Genomic DNA, 15,138 nt, shown 5'->3' on the forward strand with positions numbered 1-15,138 from the left:
CAGATTCATTTCAGGTCTCAGCTCAAAATAACTGAATTCTTATTTGTATATTTTTATATTCTTTTCTTACATTGTGCGTACTTGCAGGTGCAAAACACATGAATAAAGTAAATATTACAAATTGTCTCATCACTTCCTAATGACCTAGGTCACAGAAGTGACCTAGGTCATTAGGCCTGTGACCTAATTATTTCTTGTGAAATTAATTTTTTGCAATTAAAACTATTTTTTTTTTTAGATTCACCAATTTTGTGACTGCAGTTTCACGCCTACAATGAGGACTCTCAACAGAGATCATGTGCAACTGTGTCTGTGTGGGGTGGGGTGAGAGTATAAAGCTGAGAAGCAAACCAGCTCAACAACTTCCTCTCAGTGGTGACAGAGCAACATAACGAGAGGCTGAACATCGGTGAGTTAATACTAAAGTCTAAAATTGATCATTGTTACTACTAAAATTAATTTAAAAGTCAATAAATATTTTTTCTTGATTGAATTATATTATTTCAGTGAGTTATGAAAATGTTTTTTATACTTCACAGTTGTAAGGAATCATGGATTACGGTGACTATAATTACACATTTCCTGATGATAATAACACATTTCCTGACATTATTGAGTCTGTGACTCCTGAGATTCAGCCGATCCAGATAGTGGCTCTGGTCATGTACAGCCTTGTGGTCCTGCTGGGTGTGCCTGGAAATGCTGTGGTGGTGTGGGTGACGGGGTTCTGCATGTCCCGCTCTGTCACCTCCCTCTGGTTCCTCAACCTCGCTCTGGCTGATCTTCTGTGCTGCCTCTCCATCCCCTTGCTTATGGTCCCTCTGGTCCACGACGATCACTGGCACTTCGGTCCGCTGGCCTGTATGCTCATCAGAGGCCTGTTTTACCTGGTGATGTACTGCAGCATCCTGCAGCTGGTTGTGATCAGCGTGGATCGTTTGTTGCTGGTCATTAGACCCATCTGGTGTCAGAACCACAGGCGACCCAAACAGGGTGCTTATGGATGTGTTGCTGTGTGGGTCCTGGCCCTGATAGGCAGTATCCCACAGTTTGTGTACGCCAAGCAGATTGTGGCAGGTGACGAGAAGAGAGAGTGTAGGATGGAGTACACTGTAGACAGTGCCTGGCCTGTCTCTGCTTTTCGCTTCCTGATTGGATTCATTATTCCTTTCCTGGTTATTCTAGTTTGTCACTTGGTGGTTTTCAGTAACACACAGAGGAGAATGACACGTAGTCGGACTGGATCCAAGAAAACCCTGAGGGTCGTCATCTCTGTGGTGCTGAGCTTCTTCTTGTGCTGGATACCTCTGCACATCGTGGATTTCCTCATACTGACCACCCCTCGGGGTACTTATGTGAGCCCCAAACTTCACTTGGCACACGTTATAGCGCTCTGCCTGGCTTACTTCAACAGCTGCCTCAACCCTCTGCTCTATGTGTGTCTGGGTCAAAGCTTCAAAGACAGCATGAACCGCTCCCTGCGTAACATCTTCCGCTTCATGGGCGAGGAACCGACCACCAAGAAGAGTGTCACTAATGTGGACACCAAGAGCACCAGTAATGGCAAAGAAATGACAACAATATAACTCTCTTGCATATGGAGGACTGCTGTAACATAAACAGTTCTGTCATGAAGTTTAGCAAAAGACTTTGGCTTGGATTTAAGTCTGTGAACACAAATACACAAAAGTGCATTCATTTTTACAAGTTATGAAGATTTTTTTCCAGTGAATTTGGGTGGTAAGTCAAGTCAAATTTCAAGATTTCAAAAGCAGAACTGATAGTTACACTGTAAGGTTTCTATAAAAATCCATGTCTTACGCAACAAAACACATGAAAGTTCTATTATTGGCTTTTACAGAAGAATTACTTCAGAGCATTATGTATATGATGCATTTTCTGACTTTTTGTCATGTTTTAGTATAGTTTGGTAGCAGAAATAAAATACATAGAGATTTGATTACTTTTTCGCAGTGATTATAGAAAAATGCTGATTACATCTTCTTGTATACATGCTGTTTTCATAGACCACAAGAGGGAGACACACTCTAAATGGCTGACACTCAATTTGCTGTAGAACTCTTTGAAAATAAATCAAAACTATTAATACCAGTTATAACTGCTATTAACAGTTATGATTTTCAGTTATATATCTCTTTTAAGCCCCAGTATGTTTCAGAGCCATAGATCCTGCATAGGTGCTTAGATTCTATTAATAGCTGGTGGTTGGTCCTTTGCTACATTTTGCTAAATCTAAAATCAGGAATCTTGGAGTAGTTTTTGACTTTTGTTTACACTTTGAATGTTCATCTCAAATGTCTGCTTAAGAAACAAGTGAAGTCCCATTGTGTGACGCTCTGAACTAAATGTGTTTTTCATGCATTTATTTCATTATGTGTGGATTATTAAAATCCATTGATCACTTCTGAACACTCCAGGTTGTTCTGAACACTGCTGCAAGGCTTCTGACTAAATCTTCCAGGTACTCTCATGTCCCACTGTTGCTGACCCAGCTGCACTGGATAATCATTAAATTCAGTCTCCACTTTAAGATTCAAATTTTGACCACGGACAAGCACCAGCATACATTAGTGAACTTTTACATACATCCTGTAACTCTCTACCTCTTGGTCATCACAATGACTTGGTGGTCTCTTTCAAACAACAGCTGATAAAAAATTATCTTGTGATGTTTATCTTGAAAGTTGATGTAAAAAAATGTACATATATGTACTTATATTTCTATCTATATGATGTTGGTATTTTGAGGCGAAGAGACTGGAAAGAGACAAGAGCTACGATAAATAGTAAAATCTGGGGTTTGACCATCATTACATAACTATTAATATTGTTTACCATTACATATAGTTTGCTATTACATATCAAGGCACAATACACACTATTGGCTGTATAGATACTTTGATACTATACTCAACAGAGAGAGTTGGTCATGAGCTGCAAATCCATCCATCCACTCATCCTACAGTGGATTACCAGTTAAGGTTAAAGCAGAGAGCTTAGGGGGGGGGTGTATTCTTGAAAGTTTTCAATCAGGAGTTCTGCATTTCGAACTTTTAACATATAAAACAGAACCTTAATTTTTGCATTATATGAAATATTAAGAATATATTAACCTTCATTTTGCTTGTTAACACATTGTCTTTTTTGATTTAAGAATAAACAAAAAAGTGCTAAAATATCAAAACTGAGTGAAATGCTTTCTTTATTTACAGTTGTTCCAAACAAGTCCACATATTTATTTACAGTGTGTAGGTCCCAGTGTTTCAGGGAATCTGTGAGTTTAAACATGCATGCATGAATGTACACAGGCCCCTTAGTGTGGCCTCTAATAAATCCATCCCTGACACATGGATGTCTGGTTCTTTATGCTCACTGGCTGCAGAGGGGAGGTAGTAAGAAGTTCACTGCAGTGAATCCAGGACATACTAAGAGGAGCTCAGTAACAGCTGGATATGCAGAGGTGTGCCCTGCTGAGAGACTCACAGTTGGTGCAGGAGTTTTGAGTCTGCAGGAAACCAAATTTAAACATGGTTATTCAGTTAAGTTTTAGCACTCATACCACATTCAGAAAAGTATCCTAACCCTTTTCTAAATCGTTCCCTTGACTTTCTTACAGAGGATTGTGAATTTGTAGGAATAGGGCGATATTAATTAGCACAATTCTAGTGGATTAACTCCAACATTTCAAGTGCATTGCAAAGTTTAGTTGTAGATTTTTTGCTAATATGTCGATTTTTGCTTGCGTTTGAATGCAGTTTAGCACAAAGAATTAAAAGAAATTCCTGTTTACTTTATGACTTTCAGCAAAAAGCATAATCTTTAAAAAAGACCATCAGAGGTTATTATGAAATCTGAACACAGCAAAATTACCTAGTATGTTTTAAGGCCCGTATCACAAAGATTTGATATAGTTTTTAGACTAATAATGTGACTTGGTGAAAATATCAGTAATACATTAATTAACCACAATTATCTGATGAGAGCAAATGAAACAGAGGAAAAACTGCCAGCATATTCAGTCACTCCGCTTCTAGGTGGTACATGTCATTTGGTATCAGTTGTCATCCATTAGAGCAGTATACTGCCCATTAGTCTTGTGTCTGATGGTTGTCAACTGGAAGATAAATTTAACCAGATAGTACAAATGAAAGATCTTTGAATAGATCATTATTCATACCAATACATGTAAAGGCATCTCACTATGACATACTGTAGATTGAATATAAAGATGGGATGTGATATTTGACATAGGGTTTGGTGGCAAGTAAGTTACTGACGAGTATGTGTTTAAAACTAGTTTGACGAGTTTCTCATACAGTAGTCATGACTTTAAGCGACCCTGAGCGGAATCTGAGAATCTTCTTCTTCAGAGCGTGGGAAGCTTTTATCTTGACAAAGGCTTTTGGTTGAGATGGGGTATTGGCAGTGGCTTGTGGTGAAGGAGATGATGAAGAAGAGGTAGAAGCGAGGCGGGGTGGCAGCTGCTGGGGCCACACCAGCCCCCCGCTCTCATCTGAGTCGCTGGATAGCGAGCTGGAGGCTGGAGAATATACCTCGCTCATGCTAGACTCGGACTCTGCGGGGGCAGCACCACCATAGCTCTCCTCCCCCTGACAGAGAGGTGCGCTTTCCTGAAAGTCCTGCTGCCAGTGCTTGGCGTGCTGCTGTTGGTGGTAGTTCTGGGGTTGGGAATGGGAACAAGAAGGGCCGTGGCGAACTTTTCGAGGTGGTCGTCTATGTACCTGCCCTGCTTGGACTTCCCCCTCATCTTGGCTGAGCTCCAGGTTAGATCGCCAGCGTCGGCTCTCGTTGTGACCGTTGTAGACCACCTGGTGTCCTACAACCTGGTTTTGATTCTGAGGCAGTGTATGAGGATCACCTCTACCTTGGGGCCTCTCTGTGGTGCTGTACCTCCTCTCTGGAAGCACCCGCTGACCCAGGAGGCTGTTTTCAGACTGGGATCTATTGGTTTTACTGCTTGACTTCTTGGATCTCTGTCTCTCGCTGTGATTTTTCTTAGATGCTCTGTACTTGAGGTGATCAGGAGATGTGAAAACTTGGTTGGACTTTGGCTGCTCTTGGTTGTAATGTCTTGGGGAGCACAGAGGGGCATGACAGGCTTGTCCAGGAATATACTGAGCACTTACTAAACTGTGCATGTGAAGAATAGGGGGCTGTGGATGTAGATAATGATGGGGGGATGGGGGTTCACAACAAAGGTCAAGAGCCCCAACTCCACAGTTATGGTCCAGTGAGGGCGGAGGGGATGGTAGCCTTCCAGCCAGGGAAATTAGATTGGGCTGGGGGTAGGGCAGCGCTAAATAACAGTCCTCCTCCAAAGATGGGGCCTCCCCACCACAGGCCTCTCGCTCCAGGTCACAACCCCATCCCTGGCCATTAGGATTTGTAGAAAGGTCACCATGGGGCTGAAGATGATGATCAGAAGGGCGGTGCTCTGTGGTTAAAGAAGGAGTTATCCTGTGTAGGGAGCTGTGTCCAGAGCCACTGCAGTATGGGGGGTCAGGGCTAAGAGTGGTGCGAGGCTGACAAGGTCTTGGTGTGAGGGTATGGCGTTGGATGAGACTCAGGATGTAACCCTCTACCTTCAAAGCCAGCTGATAGTCCTCTTCGGTGACCTGATCCTCTTCAGGTTGCTGCTCCCAGCCACCATTGTCTCCGCTGGGGTCCCACTGCCAGGAGTCAATGGCAGTGCCCTCCTCAGCAATACCCTCAAGAGGTGGGTAGGGGGCAGAGAAAGAGCGGGGTAGCGTGGTGCGTAGAAGTGGTGCATCAAATTCTCCATCCAGCATAAGGGGGTCTCCTGATTGCAGAGAGAAATATTGAGAAATAAGTGAAGTAGTAAGTAAAATCATCCTGAATGCATAACTATGAGGTGATCAATAAAAGTTCTAATAGTTAAACAGTAATAAATAATCTCAAAACTAAGAGTCTGCAGCCATGCCACTCTCAGTCTGTTCCCATACATTTGCAATATTAGCATTTAACAAAAAGACAAATAATAGAATTGCACTTGTTATTAGGCTGGGTCTGACGCATCCTCATCTTTGACCTAATAAGATGGTAATCAGAACACAGCCAAAATCCAGTCTACAGAAAACCCTAAAATAAAAAGAATAAGTCTTCTAATGTTTATTAAGCCTCTTTCACATAAAGACAGTTGACTAAGAGTCTGCTGTTTTCTCATGCTAATATGCAAAGAGTATGTGCTAATATGTTAATCATTTTACTTCAACAAGAGCACATATGCAGGTTTCACAATATCTCAAATCTTCCACGTCTGATAGTCTTGCTTACCCACAGACTTTGGCCTGTCACTGGTGTAAGCCCAGGAGGAGACACTCTCTGTGGGCTCAGTGGTACAAGATTTTCCTTTTGGTGACTGACCTTCACTTGATTCATAGAAACCTAGGACACAGTGTAATTAGTGTAATTAATTCATCACAATTTTAATGATTTCTTTGAACTGTTTTTTTTCCAGGGTGGAATGATTGCACAGCATGCATCTTTAATGACTTGGTTTGGGATTTTCTTGAATGTACACAGGGTCAAAAGGATACATACAGGCTCATATATGCACATATATGCACAGTCACTTAAATCTTTTAATGAGTGATGTCTTTTAATTGAACAACAACACAGCCTATTAACTTCTAATTAATGAGAGGTTAACAGGCCTTATATTGTACAATCATTTTACTCTGGAAAAAGAAGGGTTCAAAGAAATCTTTAAAATCCTCAAATCACCATGACATTCACACAGATTATGAGTCTATGTAAACTTCTGATCATAACTGAACAGAATTAACCACATCCCACGCATATCGTTGGATGGTGGGAGGAGAATCCACACACAAAGGCCTCAAACTGGACTCAAACCCAGGACCTTCTTGCTGTGAGGCAAAGGCACCAATAAAAAAAAGAAAGGCTTATCTCATCTCTTATAACTCATTCCACTCCTCAAAAAATAGAAAAGTTTCTCACTGCATTTCACAAATAGGCCACAGATTAAAATCACAAACAACTGGAGCATAAAGGAACAATAAGAGCAGAGACTCAAACATGAAATACAAAGAACACAAGTTTCGTTCAGCTGAGCAACACTCTGGAAAAAAACAACTTCATTTACTGAAAAAAGGGAATTATATAGTGTGTTTGCACTTTGATTTCACTGCCTTGCAGAAATAAGTACCAGAACTCGGTCGACTGTTGCCAGTTTCTCCTTGGGCTCTGTCACAACAGTCATCAGCAGCGTCGATCCTCAGCTCTCCCACCTGCTGTTCCAGCGTTTGCATTAGACCCCACGGGGAGCTCTGAAGAGCACTCTGAAAAACAGGCAAACATGCATTCAGACTATTTTCTTGCAGTCTGTAACTGGTTGAACTGATGGGAAAATAAATGTTAAGTAGACAGTACGAAGCAAAAATGATTGATTTTAGGAACAAAGCAAAAAAACAAAAAAAAATTCCAGCAGTGTTTGTAGTTTAATGAGTGCTTTCTGGATATGCTAATGGAAGAAGCACAGCTGTGAATCGTTCGCAGCTTGTTTCTCCAGCTGCAACATTGCTCCTAATTTATAATGCCTGAAAATATTAAAACCAATAAATCAAAATAACAAAGCCAAAACTCTGATGCAGAAGTGTGTAAAATCGAAACGTGGCCACCACATGACCATCATTTATAAAAGCAGGCTTACTGAAGAGGTTGAAACATGAATAATTCATAGCACTGTGAAGGAGGGGGAAGAGGGAGGGTGGGGTGTTATTTCATGTGGGTGGACACACACACACACACACACACACACACACACACGTGCTTGCAGACACTCGCGAGCCAGATATACAAATAATTGCTCATTTAGCTCAAACCAGCAGCAAATGAGACTGGGTATATGTTAAACATATGTTAAAGTCCCCCCAAAACAAATAAATAAATAACGCTGTCGTTCTTACACTTGTGTGTTTACCATTTGGAAGCCCACCCCGCTACCTCACACAGCCTTCCTCAAACCACTACAATCCCCCACCCTCCCATTTACCCATCTGTTTGTGGTAAAACCGAGTAATTAAACATGCTGGTTCATCCAGCCTGATCATTTTTTGCTGGTGTCATATTGACAGCATGTGACACACACACTTAACATGGGCACACATTTCCATGCCCGTCTACCTGAATGGGTTAACACAAGTGCACAGACAGCTCTGTTTGCAAGACTTTAGAGGACGTTAAATGGACTTTGATTCACTGCCTGCAGGCTATCTTTCATTATGACAGCTAGCTGTCACAACCTAACCCTTCCTTGTTGCACTTGTGAGGAAGACAAGTACCCAGAATCTGAGTCTATAAACAAACTGTGTCAGCAACGTGAGTAATACCTTCTCTGATACACGCAGACCTAATACAGGCATTTTAGATGGCTGGATTTAATATGGCTGACACGCAACGCTCGTTAAGAGACTTCATTACCAGGCGATTGAGCGTGCCCTCATAACAAGGTGACACTTTTCACATTACACACTTCTCACGACAGACAACTCCTCCCTGAGCTCTGTCATCGTCGACACATGTAGCTGGATGACATGCAGAGAAGCTCGTTAGAAATCCTCTAAGAATGCATTGTATTATTAACAGATAAAGATAATGCAGAATACTGAATAAATAAATACGTAAATAAATAAATACATAAATAAATAATATCAGAGAATCAACACAGCATCAAAGCAGGGATTTGTTTATTTGGGTGGTGCTGGAACAAAGTGGCTTTTAAGCTGTGCTGTGCACCACTTTGGGACTTGAAGCCTTCATCCATAAAGAAGAAACGCACACTCACTATGCAAAGGTGTAAGTCATCAAGTACAACTGAACCAGCCAAGCACTGTAAATGCCTGGCTATATAGGGATGGTAGGTTCAGCTGTTGCTCATCAATCAGCCACAGATTGCTCTAAAAGACTTCTGATTAAAATGTAATGAATTGTAGCTGACGAAAAGTCACCCAATGTAATCGAACATAAGAACTTTAAAAGTGTTTACATATTGTGGCATTTTCTACTCCTCTATGTGGTCTATAAACAAACTGCATTAGGGTCAAATACATGCTCATTTAATCTTAAAATCTCAGGCCGCTTTTACAAATGTTTTCACCACAACTGATCTAACGGTGGTCATTCATTTGCAAAACATTCCCTGTAACATTTTGTGCAAGCGACATAGTGGCATGCTAACATCAAATTAAAAAGATCACCAAACAGACATGATCATTCTTTTTGTGTTACAGTGCTGTTATTATCTATTCAGAACAGTAATGTGTGAAAAGACAATGTTTATAACAGGAAGTGGCTCAATGTTTCTGAGAGATCTCTGTCAGTGCCTTTAGGCTCTAACTCCCCTGTCCTGCAGACTTAATGCAATCATAATGGAAGCACAGACAACCTCTTCACCCCAAATACTGTCACCTCTTTTGTCTCTGCTAGCGGCCTTATTGTCTTACTATAAACAAAGCGCTAGCATCACTATATCAATACTGTTTTGTATGGCAGAAACGTTGGGTGCTGGTTTGTGGTAAAGAAACGCTGAGAGGAGGGGAGGCTATTGGAAATCAATAAATCAATGATGCTATTTCAGAGTGGCAACTGACTGCCATCTAATTGTGGACATATGCACAAACACAGGGCTGGATATTAATTTATAAAAAACAAACAAACAAATCTCTGTGGATGAACAAACCATTTGGTTTATACTGTGACATTTTGCTTTGACTGCACTCTGTTATTACAGGTCTCACACTGGTTCCCAGACATGCTGCACACTGTATTATTGCTTCTTTTTTTTTTTTACTGCATCCTGCAGGCTGCTGGGGGATGGGGGAGATGAAGAACACTGTGCAGCCAGTCTCACTTATAGCCATTAAGCTGCTGTGGCTGTACAACACATCAGGACCACCTGTTCTCTCAGTGAAAACACTGAGCAGCAGGTGAGGCCAGGTGAAACCAGGGACATGAACAGTGACTGGGCAAATTTTCCTGTCATTAGCTACTGCGCTTTAGTGTATGTGCAGAACGTGATGCTGCAGAGTTTAATAAGAGTGGATTGTCTCTGTTGATATAGAAAGATACATTCAAATTCAGTCACACATTGGGTTTTTCTGCAAGACAACACAGAAGCAGGCAAAAGTGTCTCTGTATTTTTTTTTTAGAAAGGACCAATGACCAGTGAAGGCCGGTGGGTCTTTGAAACAATATTGCCAGGATAAAGAAATCTATTGAACAGAGAGCACAAAGCATGCAGCCTCACTGCTGGACTCTCTATAATTAAAGCTATGTTGTGACTGGATCCACAGTGGGAGGCCGGAAACACACACACACACACACACACACATGCACAGCACATGCACAAACACAGGGCACCCTGCCCCCCGTGTTTGCTCAGCTACTGATCTCTTATTTCTTCAGAGCACGTGGACACATTTTAAATTATTTGTTTTAGTTTGGTAAAATATATTCAGTGATTTTGGGAGGAAGTTCTTCACACGCACACAAAGAGTTTATCCATTGCATTGTGAATAGTATGAATTAGTTTCCTCTGAATCTGTTCAGTGTGCGCAGTGGCTCGTAGGCACAGCAGCAGGGTGCATGGCCTGCAAAGGGAATCCTTAAAGAAAGACTTGAAACAGGCTGTGCTCATGTGACTGAAAATTGCATAACTAAATGAGAGTCGATCTCAAAGTGAGCTTGTATCATAATGTTTGCACGTGTGTATCGTCTGTGTGCATAATTTGTATATTTTCTGAAGCTTATTTGCTTGAACGGCTGTGTACACAAAGAAACCAAAGAGCACAAACAAAAACCAGTTGAGGTTTTTGTTTGTGTGCCAGAACAAAGCGCAGTAAACCATCATGCGAGTGATCAGTCACTGCTGAGCAGACTATACGTTCACTAATGATGCGCTGCTGTCTTAACACAAGGACACACACAGCCTGATTGATGATGAGCCAGCAGTTCAGCAAAGACACAAAACAATAGCAAAATCCACTGTAGATACAAACACACAATCCTGTAGAATGCAAAGATTTTTTTTCTATGTGCCCAAACATGCAATAATTAAAAATTTGGTTTACATCCCCTAGGCCAATTAATATTCTTCAGAGGAGATTAAATAACATTTCAGAGCACATTTTCTCCCCTAAAATCACTTCTCCGCTGATGGATGCATGTGTGCCACATTCATACAAAATTCATATAATCCCTTCCACTCTCTCCAAAAACACACAGCAGGGAAGCTGAGAGGGAGGTCAGAGATTCGTGCTTTCCCAGCTGCTGTCTGGCGTCCCACAGCTGTCAACACCTTCAACACCACATACTGTATGAAGAAGGGGGGAAAAGAAGAAAAAAATTGCATCTCTCAGCCTGTTTGGGGCCACATTCATGTTCAAGGCACACACGATGTCAGTCTCATGGGTCAGTTGTTTCTATGTCACACCGTGAACTATACATTTTGCAGACTTTAACCTACACGCGAAATGAGATTGGGGATTTAGCTCGGACGCAGATGGTGACCTGATATCACGAAGACTCAATTTGAAGCTTCAATTAGAGTCCTGTCGGGTCCAAATATTCTCCCAGGACTTTCCCGTGTAATTACTCACACGCTTGGATGAGCGCAACAGTTAATAAACATCGATCCAAAGGCGAATTGCGCAGAAATGAAAACGGGGAAATTATGCGCCCTTGTGAGGAAACTCGTGTCACTCCTTCACTCGCCTTCACTCGTCACTCTCCAGCTGATGTGGATGAAATGCGCTGGCAGCTCCTAAGGCACCAGTGGACCATGTGAGCATAACTGCGCGTGGCACTCTCGAAAAACCCACTTTATTTTGATCGTTAATTAATTAATTTATTTTTTAACAGAAAATCATATCATGTCATATTTCTAAAGCCAGTGCGGAGAGCCACCTATGTGCGCCTTTTCCTCTCACTGGGGCCTCGATCGCCATCATTAGTATTCTGCTCCATATGCGCCTATTGTTAGGGCCCCGGAGGAGGAGGAGGAGAAGAAGGAAGGGGGGGCTGGAGATGTGAAGAGGAGGAGGCTGATTTAATTTCTCCCTTTTTTCCACCCTCTTTAATAATGCCATGATTTTGTAGTAATGTTGAGACAACACCAGAAGTTAAAACGGAATTAAACCTCACCGAGACATAAAAACTTGGGCAAAAAAAGAGAGAAAGTGAAGAAGAACCGTTTTCAGCGCAGATAAGTGCTCACTAGTGCGTGAAACTCCCCGAGTGAACCGCTGATGTAATGCTGTTAGTGAAACTTCTATTTGCCGTTATAGAACCAGTTTTAACCCCCCCCCCTCCCCGCCCGTTTTACTCTGGCAACATATCGGTCTTATTTTGCTTGAGCGTCACGTAAATAAAAAAAAAACACAACAACATTCCATGAATTACACGGATGCTAATGTTCACATAAAAACGTTAGCTCCACCAGCAACAGAAAAGCAAGAGGAATAATTCATCCATTTATGATGTGCGGAGAGCACAAATGAGAGCTTGTTAAGTGGAATATAAAAGTCTAGGCGGAGGGAACAATGGGCCATTAAATAGTCGGTCTGTGGCACAAACGGCGGCTGCTCCACCCCCTGATTTCGTTCCCCAGGGGCATAAATCTCAGCCAAAAAGCAGAGTAACGCATTACACCCTTTCACACAGAGAGCCTATTAATCAAGTTGAGTAACTTTTTTTTCTTTGCAGCTAGACTTCACAGCAGCACAAAAGGCGCTGCCCAAACTAGAAGACCATCCAGCGGTCAAGCGGGTTTCAATGAGTCTACGCTGAAGGCTATTAGATATTCAAAAGTATGTAGAGTTGTGATACATGACTGGGGTATAAGGTGGAGTTCTTTTATCACAGGGTGGGGTAATGCGGGAGGGCTGGAATGCAAACATACAGTTGCAGTAAAAGGCTCAACACAAACTTCTTACCAGCTGACGTCTCAGTGTCAAGTTTTCCTGGCCCCAGCTGCTGAAACATCTCAGCTCTCCTCTGGAGCTTTCCTGGGCAAGCGGGTCTCCCAGAGCCAGCGCCCCCAGAACCAGACACTCCTGCCGCTGTCTGCGGAGCTCCAGCTCGCATAGCCCGGCCAAACACGCCTCCAAGCGCTCTTTGGTTCGACTGCGTTCCACAGTTACGGGATACGAGAAGGCACGATGCATGCCTCTCAGATCCAGGAATTATGTGCAATGAAAGCTACTTAGTTCCCTTGTATTGTAGTTTGCGCTCTCCAGTTGACCCAGATTTACGAGGGCAAGCGCAGGCTATAAAGGGCCATGCTGTATCCCTTTCCTTGTGATAGTATGGTTGCCTTGGAGCTGCATGGTTCTCCAGACTGTCTATCCGCTATACATTTTCTATTTCGCAGCTGTCAAACGGCAGGAACAGAGCTCCGCCCTCTGCGACCAGCCACGGCGAAAAAGTGGGGCTCGAGCCTTCCGCCCCTTTGTAAATCCACTCTCAGCCTTCATTGGACACGAGGGGCTGGCGGGGTGATGCGCGTAAACGATGTCCCATCCCCCTTGATTCATGACAGCGAGGCGTCGACCTCACCCATCTTCCCATCATGGACCTACACTAATGTAATTCTTCAGGAGGCAGTAAAACGCATGAAGCAATTTAACGTCGCCAACGGAGAAATGAATTAAACAACGACAAGACAGAAAAAAAGGGCATCAAGTGAAGAGGATCCAATAATCTGATCGTCACATATCTTTTCACCAACCTCTAGTTTGTATTGATCTGCCTCATCTCCATGTGTCTTCTATAGAAAACGATTAACTCATGATTTATTGAGGGAAACAAGTTTTCCTCCTTCTTCATTTCACCCCCCGCTGCTCGCGGTGCTGCATGTCTTCTGGATGCTGAGGAATGCAGAACACGTCTTCCAATCAACGCTGTAAAAATGTTTATGAATGTTTTATAAAGTGCACGATTTTGTTTAGTCTGTGCAAGAAAGTAAAAAAAGAAAAGAAAAGAAAAAGAAAGCGGAAGCCGAAAGACACCAATACACAGGATAAGCAATTCATTCACTACCATTATTTAGCAATTTTTGAGGCTTTTACTTCGCACATGCACATTTCTGCGGTTTTTATGGCGTCTTAATTAATTAAACAATTAACAGGCAATTTATGAAACATAAAATGAGACAACCGGGAGCTGTAAGAATCACGTGAGCAGTCTCTTCTGACTGCGGAAGGTTATGACAGAGTTGTTCTGTAGGTACAAATCCTAAAAATAACAACACTTTTAAACATGACATCAATATTTAAAAGTCTTATGATTTTATTTTTTGAGTGCAGTAACAGATGAATATTTCATCCATGCGTCACACACTATTTTCCTCAATACTACTCTCTCTGTTAAGTCTTCTGAGGTCAACCATATTGTGTCTGTAGCAACCGCAGTCAAAAGAAAGTATATGCTCTTTAAATCCTAAGGTTTTAGATATCAGAATATAATAAAAATCATTCGGTCCTTAGCAAGTTATACAACAACAAGAAGGCATGACATATTAAAACGCGTCATTATTTATTCAACAGACATTAAAGCACGATGCAGAAGCAGTGTGCAAAATATTAAGTACACGATTATTTCTTAACAGTATTAAGAGTGTGGGCTGGGTGCTGCCAATGAAATGCACTGAATTAGCTGAATTAGTGTGAACATCTCCATTAAAGCAGAAGTTTTGGCACTTTGTTTGTCTGGAGAATTCAGGTGTGTGTTAACATGATGCCACAGAGGAAAGACATCAGCAACAATCTTAGAATCTTAGAAACCAAAACAAGAAAACCCCAAGACTCTAAAGGTCTCAGTTAACATGCTAAATGTTAAAGTTCATCATAGTACAAATAAAAAACACTGATCAAATATGCCTTTTTTGTAACTGTTGCTGGAACAAAGCCCATTCTCTCTATAAGGAACAGGGCAGCTCCATTCAGGTTTCCAAAGTTGCATCTGAACAAATTCTTCTGGAACGATGTGCTTTGCACAGACAAAACTAAAGCGGAGATGCTTGGCAATAATGCACAGCACCATGTCTGGAGAACAAGA

General features: G+C 41.9%; 2 protein-coding genes across 2 annotated transcripts; one reads left to right on the forward strand and one right to left on the reverse strand.

Moving 5' to 3' along the window:
• Nucleotides 1-348: 348 nt before the first annotated feature.
• On the forward strand, nt 349-3,012 carry LOC102196951 (C5a anaphylatoxin chemotactic receptor 1-like). The gene is made up of 2 exons (XM_005720623.1): nt 349-409; nt 540-3,012. The coding sequence occupies exon 2, from the start codon at nt 552-554 to the stop codon at nt 1,584-1,586; it is 1,035 nt and encodes a 344-aa protein (XP_005720680.1). The 5' UTR covers nt 349-409; nt 540-551; the 3' UTR covers nt 1,587-3,012.
• A 210-nt stretch (nt 3,013-3,222) lies between these two features.
• dact3b (dishevelled-binding antagonist of beta-catenin 3b) lies at nt 3,223-13,483 on the reverse strand. Its single transcript, XM_005720624.1, has 4 exons — nt 13,017-13,483; nt 7,232-7,364; nt 6,337-6,447; nt 3,223-5,842 (listed from the first exon to the last, which is right to left on the reverse strand). The coding sequence occupies exons 1-4, from the start codon at nt 13,245-13,247 to the stop codon at nt 4,332-4,334; spliced, it is 1,986 nt and encodes a 661-aa protein (XP_005720681.1). The 5' UTR covers nt 13,248-13,483; the 3' UTR covers nt 3,223-4,331.
• Nucleotides 13,484-15,138: the final 1,655 nt, after the last annotated feature.

The sequence above is a fragment of the Pundamilia nyererei genome, unplaced genomic scaffold (assembly GCF_000239375.1).
Source record: "Pundamilia nyererei isolate P.nyererei 1_Seehausen unplaced genomic scaffold, PunNye1.0 scaffold00003, whole genome shotgun sequence".
NCBI classification, from domain to species: Eukaryota; Metazoa; Chordata; class Actinopteri; order Cichliformes; family Cichlidae; genus Pundamilia; species Pundamilia nyererei.

Bases quoted from the DNA above. Each gene is read 5' to 3' on its own strand.
- LOC102196951 (XM_005720623.1), top strand. From the start codon at position 552: ATGGATTACGGTGACTATAATTACACATTTCCTGATGATAATAACACA.
- dact3b (XM_005720624.1), bottom strand. From the start codon at position 13,247: ATGCATCGTGCCTTCTCGTATCCCGTAACTGTGGAACGCAGTCGAACC. The intron at 7,365-13,016 runs GTAAGAAGTTTG...CCTGTTTTTCAG, and splicing joins TGACACTGAGACGTCAGCTG to AGTGCTCTTCAGAGCTCCCC. The intron at 5,843-6,336 runs GTAAGCAAGACT...CTCTGCAATCAG, and splicing joins TGACAGGCCAAAGTCTGTGG to GAGACCCCCTTATGCTGGAT.